The following is a 9,618-nucleotide window of genomic DNA, read 5'->3' on the forward strand; positions in this document are numbered from 1 at the left end:
TATTTCAAAATCTAAAATGGTTTCCTCCAACTCCAAATTAATCTTGCGTCTTGTTATTCAAAATGACAAACTTCTCTTTGCTGAAGCATCAAAACCTGTTGTAGATTTTCTTTTCTACATCCTATGTTTACCTATGGCTAGTGTAATAAAACTCCTAGCTAACAATGGCATGGTTGGTAGCATAGGAAACGTGTATCATAGTGTTAAAGATCTCCAAGTATATATGCTTCATGAACAATCTAAGGATTCTCTCTTAAATCCAATTGCATCTATCTCTTTTGATGAATTCTATAATCTTCTTCCAATGAGAGACGAGAACGAAGTATCTTCGACCTCTTCGTCTGAAATCTCTAATTTTATTCTTGTAGACACGGAGAATGACGAAGAGGATGAGAATGACGACAAAGTGGACGTCCAGAATGACGAAGTAGATAAGAGTGACGAAGAGTATAAGAACGACGGCGAATTGGACATAAAAGATGACAAAGTAGATAAGAATCACGAGGAGGAGAACGCGAACACTACGAATAATGGGATTGTGAAAGATGTTTGTTGGTTTTTGGTGATGGATGATTTAGTTATTCAACCTATTACTTCAATAATTGACATTGTTTTGAAGTACAAAATCCATCCCAAACAAGTGCGAACAATAGATGTTGAATTCGGGATAAACGAGGTTACATTCTCTTTTGATGTCTTTTATATATTTTTGATTTAAATTTAAATTTAAATTTTATGATAATATAATTATATGTTTTTTGTATTTATTTTACTAGGGTATCAAGTTGCTTAGAGCTTCACTACAAACAAAGAAGGTTTTGACTAGTGTTTTCATCAACAAGGAATTTGATATGTGATCAATAATTTAATGTTTTTGTTTTTATTTTAGCTCATGTTGAAATTATTAGCATTTTGTTTTTGCTTTGGCATTCTAAATGAATGATTTCAAGAACTATGTATCCACAATATGCATTTGTTCAAGTTATTTGCGAGTCTATAGCCACTCTCTTGCATGAAGGGGGTTAAGTAGAGTAATTACTTAATAAGGTATGTGTTGAAAAAATCAATGTTACAATACAATTAGTTAGGCAATAAAATAGCTATTGAATAATCATGATTTTAACCAATTTTATAGTTCCAAAAGTGATGGAAATAATTTTTTTTGAGATCCTAATAGATGACAACTTAGCTACATGTGAGAAAGTGTCAAAGAAGTCTAATTCATTCATTTGGTTGTATCTTTTGGCAACCAATCTAGCTTTGTATATTTCAATTGTACCATCACCCTTATGTTTGATCTTATAGATTCACTTACTATCAATAGGCTTGACATGAGATGGAAAATCAACAAAATTTCATGTTCCATTTTTAGCAAGTGTGTCTAATTTCGAAGTCATAGCATTTAACTGATGTTTATGCTGGCGTACTTCAGTATAAGTTTTAGATTTAGTGTTTTGTGTAATATATATGTGATATAAGGATCATGTGTATGAGATAAACTTGGCAATGAATAATAAGATGTGATAGAAAAGGGTGTATATAAAGATGTTGTGTCTGCTCATTTAAACTGTATGAAGGTTCTACTTGTACATATGATGTATTTGATGTTTTGCCAATAGGAAAATATGGATGATAATGGTAGGTAAGGATTTGTGAAGTTGATTAATAAGGTAGGATAAGTTCATGATGAGATACATTTATATAAATAAAGGTTTATTTTTTATTGAGATAAAAAATAATTGTGCATTTGACATCTTGTTTGTAACCTAAAAAAATGCATTTTGTGTTTCTAGTGGACAATTTGGTTATATCGACTTGTAACTTTAATGTGTACACAAGTAAACTAAAAACTTTTCATGCATATTGTCGGGCGTAAAAAATACCCGAACATACAAAACACTCAAAATACAATAGATTCGCTATAGATGTTTATTTTTGAAGGGTAAAAGTCAATAAAAACCAAAAAGAACGAAAATATGGTCATCGCAACCAAATTCTAATTCGAGAGTCGATAATGTGAGGGGGAAGGTATTAACACCCTCGCATCCGTTGTAATTAACAGGAACCATTTAGTTAATTTTGCAAATACGAGTGTAAGCTTACGTTATTATTTGACTTCTTTAATTATTGCATAATATTAACATCAAGAAAGAAAGAGGAATGTTTTAGGTTTTTTCATTTAGGGTGTTTGACGAAACGTTGAATAACGCTTCTACATATCCTCTGGTGAAATGAGAAATTCAAAGCTTCGTAGTTCTGGGTAGCAAATGTTTATTTGTTGGTCAATTTTATCAAAGGATGCTTAGGTCGCATTCGAGCATAAATATTGCTTGCTACCTAGTCATGTGAGTAAGGAACGTTGTGTATCCATTGCATTAGAGTGGATAAAACACGATTCGGATTCTCGCTTAATTTGTTTTAATCGCATTTGAGCAGACAATGTTGCTTGATTTCCAGTCATGGGAGTAAGGAACCTTGTGAGTCCATCGCATTAGAATGGATAAAACAAGATCCAAATTCTCGCGGATCGTGTTTTAATCGCATTCGCGCGGACAATATTGTTGGCTACTCGCACATGGGAGGAATGAAACATTAATTTGATTTTCGCACCGAAATAGATAAAGCACCATTCGTTTATGAAATAGTTTTCGTCGCGCTAAGGCGGAAAAAATATGTTTTGATGAGTTGGATTGTTTTTAGGTGGATGGCAAGTATTCGAAAGGCAAGCTCTACATCTAGTATCCAAATACTCTGGAAAGAAAGAGGCCTACGCCCAGTTAATCGTTTTTCATTCGGATTTATTGTAAAATATGTAAGGCAAATTGAGTCATGGTTCCTTAACCGAAGACGAGAATTAGAACGGCAAGCTCTACAGGTTGTATCCAAATTATACTAGGAGAAAAATAGGCCTACGCCCAATTAGTCATTTTTCATCCACAAAAGAATGTACTAAATTTGCTTGACTATTGTATATTAATATGGAAGACGAGTATTCGAACGATAAACTCTGCAGCTTGTATCCAAATACTCAAGGAAAAAATAGGCATATGCCCAATTCATCCTTTTTCATCTGATTTATTTAAGAAAATATTTTTGACGTATTTTGACTAAATTCAAAAAGACTTGATGTTGATCAAGTGATTTGATTGAAAAAGTTTGATTTTATTTTGAAGAAAAAAAGGAAACTTGATGTTGATTAAGATATTTTGATTTTTTGTTAAAAAAGATTAATTTTAATGGTGATTAATTTTTTATTAACGATTATCAACTAAACAAATTACCAATAAAATAAAAGCATAAGATAAAAGGAAGGGGTGCACTATCAATACAATGGTGGAGTGAGAGTGAAAACCCTAAATGGTTTTAACGCCCACTATGCAAGAAGATAGCAAAAAAGCAAACATAATAGAAGGGGTGCGAAAGTAATTAGAGTGGTGTAGCTTAGAAAAACCTAGGACCTAAATGAGAGGGGGCCCGACGCTAGTCAACAGAAGGGATGGAGTTGACTTCCCATAGGTCATTGGATTGCATCATGTGGTCAAGGAGCGCAGGTGCACAGTAGGGCTCCCCGTACAGGGAAGCCCAGGATTGAACGCACAAGAGAGAGAGAGAGAGAGAGAGAGAGAGAGAGAGAGAGAGAGAGAGAGAGAGAGAGAGAGAGAGAGAGAGAGAGAGAGAGAGAGAGAGAGAGAGAGATGTACCACGTGGCGGCAGATCCACCAAAGGAAAGGTCAAGCAGTCATCCCAAATGTGTGGCAACGATGCAATATGCATTTTTCACTTTCTTCTTCTCTCTAAGCTAGGTGGTTTACACACAACAACAATAATGGCTACTTTATTCTTTGAAAATTACCAAATATGCATGGAATTGGACAAACAAATAATAAAAATTCATCTACAAATTGTCACGAACATGAATCCATGATCAAGATGCATTGATTAACAACAAAAAAGGGAAAACATTGGGATTTAAATTGAACCCGAATTTGACTTTTAGTAGCTCGATTCGGTCATAACTTGTTGTTCTTTTCATATTTAGACTCCTATTTATCTCCTCTAATTCATTCCATCATAATTTTACAATTTCGAAAACTTTTTCAAAATCGAGTTCAAAAAGAATATGCACGAATTTGAGTTTTATGAGTGGTTTTTGGTAGGGATTATGATGGTAATGATGCTAATCAATGATTAAAATAGAATGATGGCAATTGCTCAAGGTTTGGGGCTTGTTTGTGAAATTTTCAAAGTTTCTTCAAGGTGAAGAAACTTGAATTTAGGAGATGAATTTGATGCAAAGTTTTGGCTGAGCTTAGAGGTGATTGTTGTTGCCGTTTGCTGTTGCGAATGGTTTGATTTATAGGCTTAGAAATTATGTTAAAGGTTATTGTAGGGATTATGTAAGATAGCACCAAGTATGACTCAAATGTGAATGAAATTTGGTAAAATTTGAAATAAATTTGAAGTTGAGATGAAAATATATTATTTGCAATCTGAATTTTGGTGATACATTGTGCAATTTTGTTAGAGGTTAGATGATGTATGATAATGCATAGCAAGTGTGGTCATATTTTGTCATTTAATGTCAACATCTTGACTTTTTTTTGCCTTTTGCTTTATGATGCATGATGATGATCAAATAAGAATTGACTTGGATTTTTATTCTCAATGAATTAAATATTTTGGTCTAATATGCATATGATGCAAAATGAATAATGATGCATGAAATACTTTGGTCAATTCTATAACATCCTCCTTTCCTCATTAAATAATTATAAAATAATTTACAAAAATATCAGAGTACACGCAAGTAGGAATGTCACATTTCATAAAAACTCTCATGAAGTATCAAGTCACTTCATAATTATTGCTCAGCAATAAAATTAAATAGGAAGTTCAAAATAATTTAATTCAATGGCTCCAAGGCCTTAACAAAAATAAACTCCACCAACTCGTGGTTTAACATAATCCAAAGAAAAAATATGTAACCAAATGAAGCAAATAAAATAACACAACTAAAAGTCTCATATTTCTCGTGTTACATATCAGAGCGACTCCTAAGACTCGATCGGGCAACACAAGCTTCATGCTTTACTCAAGTAAATGAATCATATGTACTTCCGAAGAAGCACAAACACAACAACAAAAAACGGGTTAGAATTTTATTCAAATAATTATTAGTGAAAATCACATGCTAAGGAGTAGTATTCAAAAAACCACACAACAATCACATATACAAACAATTAGTATAACAACATCCCGCACATTCACTATGCATAATTCATATTTTAATTATGTATGTAAAGTGATTTACTCATCACGATGTTATACATGTGGTACCAACACAACCAATACAGTTCAATTATATGAACTTGATTCCCGTCGGAATTTGGATAAGTCTTAGGCGTTCCTCCGAACTGCAACTTATCTCAACTCGACTCTACCCTAAGAGTCCGGATGAGACTAGGCATCCATCATGGATTCCCACCTGAGCTCATCTCCACATACTATGATATGAATGCACGCTACACCACAAACACAAACAGTATGACATTATGCATACCACGATCCTCATTGATCACCCGTGAGTCACATACTTATTGTAATACTCCCTACAAATTACTCCATCACACAAGAATATTATATAATTCAAGTTATCACAACTCACCACAGAATAATTGCAGATTTCATCAATTATATATCACAAGTTCATCACACATTCATACGAGGCAATTTCATATTCCATCCACATACTCGTCGTAGTTCGATAGTTATGGAAATACACGTAAATGTGTCGAAGAGTTGGAATTCTAACATGAAAATAATTTTAAATAAAAGTACGTTAAATCAACTTTCCAACGGTTTGAACATTCACAACTTAAGTTATGAATTTTTAAAGTTATGAATTTTTTAAGTTTAAAAATATTTATGGCTGACTCAGTGGAAACCCGTTTCCTCAAAACTGGAAACATGTTTCCGCACTTCTAGTAGCCCAAAAACCCCAATTTTCACTCAGGAAACGGGTTTCCTCAAAATTGGAAACCGATTTCTCCTTCACAGAGGCAATTTTCTGCATAATTTTAAATTACAAAACCAGTTCCCTTTCACCCAAAAACTCAAATTTTTCCAAATTAAAACAGGAATTTGAGTTACGGTCTGTTCCCTATCAACATACAATAATCTAACACACATTTACACATCAATTTAATCATTCCTCACATCATATACACATCAATTCAAAATACACCAAAAAGGTATAACATGAATTTGCAGTACAACAACACACTCATCATACTCATGCAATCCAATTCAGAATTTTATCAATCGATTACACAAATATACATGCAATTTCAGAATTCAAATATAATTCCAAAATCCTAAGAAGGGAAGGAACCCTCACCATCCTCTCATGTTCAATCACTGTTAAGAGAACCTATTCTCCCCCATTACCTTAATTTTGAGCTTTGAACCTTCAAGAACTATAGATTTCCTTAGTCCCCCTCTTGCCCTAGCTCATCTTCCTTCTCCCTGTTTCTCTTTTCACGTGTTCTCTATTTTCCTTAATCCCTTCTGACTTCTCCCTAATATATTTTCTTTTTCCTTAATTATAATAATAATAATATTAATAATAATAATAATATACTATTATTCTAAGCTTTTTAATTAAAATTAACCCATTAAGACTAAGTTCCCACACCCACCCTTACTACACACCCATAATTATGCCAATATGATTCACAAACAAACTCACAATGACAAAATATTTGAATAGGGTGTTACAAATTCCATATTTATTTTTTGTTGAGTTTTTGTGCCATGACTTGCATATGGAATATTGACTTTTAAGTTGACTCTTTTCACAAAGATAAAAAACAATGCAATGCTTAAGTGATTGAGCAATGATGCAAATGCCTTGATGTAAAAATGAAATGTCCTGAAAAAAATTAGGGTGCGACAGCTGCCCCTTTACCCAGGGAGTATGAATGACGATAGTCTTTATATAATCATGGTGAAAGATAATTAAATACAAAGGACCCGAATTTTTTCTTTAGAATGTAAATGCAATGAGTTTGGGTGAATGCCTTATGTGGGGTATGGAATATGCAATGTAGATTCATTGTGGATAACATAGGTAATTTGTGAATAACGTCCATTGGGGAGGATTTTCCGAGACAATTTACTGGGAGAATATTCCTTGGGGATGCTTTTTTTTAGAAAAGGGTGAGTTATGTATTCTCACTAAACTAAAGTGACATTTGGCAATATTTGTAACAAAATGGTGAATTCTAGATTCTCTCATAACAAAATGGTGCATTACGAAAATCCTCATAACCACCTAGTGAGTTATAGATTCTCACAAATGAACTAAGTGAATTTGGCAATCCTTGTAACAAAATGATAAGTTTTGGTTTCTCACAGAATGAAAAGGTAGGTTCTGGCTTCTCATAGAACAAAATGGTGGGTTATGGCTTTTCACAGAACAAGATGATGGGTTCCGGATTCTCACTGAATAAAAGGTAGGTTATGGATTCTCACATAACAAAATGACGGGTTATGGATTCTTGCATAATGAAAAGGTTGGTTCTGGCTTCTCACATAACGAAATGGTAGATTTTGGCTTCACACATAACTAAATGGTAGGTTCTAGTATGCTCTTGAAATGATATATGGAGTCTCTCCAAGTATCTAACAAGAGGAGATAAACATACGAAGCGAAGAAGATGAAGATGTTATTCATTAATGTTTTTCAAAACTTAGAGTTTCTAGAAACTATATAGAAACCTTTTTCGTTAAACAATATATAAGAATTAAGAATTGGAGACATAATCCAGTTCTTAAATAAAAATATAGGAATTTTTGTAAATCTCAGAAAAAATCAAAGAAGCAGGAAATCATAGAGAAATCGAACAAAGTAGTTCAATTACTTAAAGATGAAGGTACAAGCTCAAACATTGAAGAATCATCACTTCATCAAACAACTCTCATGGCTTGCTTTGAAATAACATACTCAATAGTTGAACGATCTTCGAAAGATTCAACTTTGAATGAAGGGACCTCATTTGTAAGAGGTTGTGCATAAGAAGTATAGTCCAATGGAATATTCAAAAGAAGAAGATAAGACGAAGCACTTAAAGATGAATCATCCCTAGGGAGAACTAGAAAAGAATCATCTCCAAACAAAGAAGATGAAGTCTACTTAAAGGCATTCTACGAGAAAGATGATTATGAGGTAACCAAACCATCCTATAAGCAATTATTTAAAATTAGTGCTAAGTTGGTCGAAGAAAATGATAAACATAAAAAGTGCAACTTATACCTTAAGTAGTATTTAGGGTTTCTTGAAGAAAGCAATAAATTGCTTTAATTAAAAATAAATAATATTAGAAACACAAGAGAAACACGTGAGAATTATGTCTCTTTGAAAAAGGAAGTAAATAACTTTCATGAAATCCTGGGTAAATTTATCAAAGGGAAAGAAAACCTTTATTTGATCCTATCTACTCAAAAGACAATCCTTAATAAAAATGGATTAGGATTAAAAACAAATAGAAAACCTAGTAAAATTTTAGATTGTATGAAAAATAATTGTTCAGTTTATAAATACACGCACTACGAGAGATTTGACCATTTATAGCCTTTCTAGACCCAAGAAAATCTTGGTACCAAAGGTGAAACCTTAATGTGTTTTACAGGTATGCTTTGTAGCTCGATATCTTGGCTAATATAAAATAAAGTTGTATAAAAAAAATTATATACTCATCAGTATACAATATTTTAAACCTTAATCCTAGAATGTACGATGATGATGATGATGATGAATATCAACGACAATGACCAAATCAAGTGCTTTTGAGGGTATCTCAATATTTATGTTCCGTAATGATCAGTTAAACCTCATTATAGATTGAATGGATGTGTATGTGATGAACTTACCCATCTCGTCATTTTGAACCAACTCTTGCATCAAATTATACATAGAGAAAGACAATCCATGTGTTTTGGTATTCACTTTAAGGGAAATTTTATCAATGCCTTTTGATGATATAGTTAGTACACTATTGTAAGGTTGAAATGATCAGAAAACTCTGATTAATTCTTTAAAATAATGAATTTAATTTTGCTCATATCGATAAATTATGTTTACTAACCAAAAAGATGAGTTTCTAAGTATTTCATAGAAAGGAGGTGCAAATAAAGCTGAATAGGGATGCATAAAAGCAATAAAATCCAACACAATGCCCAAAATGCACTAGGGAGGCTGACTGACGTAAGTCCAATCGATTGACACCTTATGGCAATCGATTGGAAGAGTTTGGCGTGCATATTTTGAGATTAAATCCAAGCTAAACGTAATCTCCAAGGCAATCAAATCATAGCATTAATGATAAAGGCTTAGTATCCTAAAAGATCTGATTATCTAATACATTAAAGCCAGTGGCCAATCGATTGATACACTTAATTTGGAATGATTTGAATCTGATTTTCAATCAACACAATTTCCATTGATTTTTTTCCCGTAAATACACGATCAAATCGTCAAGAGGCGCATTATAAATAGGTATGCCCCTCTCACTCTTTTTGCATCTCAAAATTTCATCTCTTCTAACATCTTTCTTATGT

At 32.9% G+C, this 9,618-nt stretch overlaps 1 protein-coding gene across 1 annotated transcript; it reads left to right on the top strand.

Moving 5' to 3' along the window:
- Positions 1–16: 16 nt before the first annotated feature.
- On the top strand, positions 17–857 carry LOC131634597 (uncharacterized). Its single transcript, XM_058905262.1, has 2 exons — positions 17–676; positions 777–857. Exons 1-2 carry the CDS (start codon positions 17–19, stop codon positions 855–857), a joined length of 741 nt encoding a protein of 246 aa, XP_058761245.1.
- Positions 858–9,618: the final 8,761 nt, after the last annotated feature.

Source organism: Vicia villosa, unplaced genomic scaffold (genome assembly GCF_029867415.1).
Source record: "Vicia villosa cultivar HV-30 ecotype Madison, WI unplaced genomic scaffold, Vvil1.0 ctg.001319F_1_1, whole genome shotgun sequence".
Classification (NCBI taxonomy): Eukaryota; Viridiplantae; Streptophyta; class Magnoliopsida; order Fabales; family Fabaceae; genus Vicia; species Vicia villosa.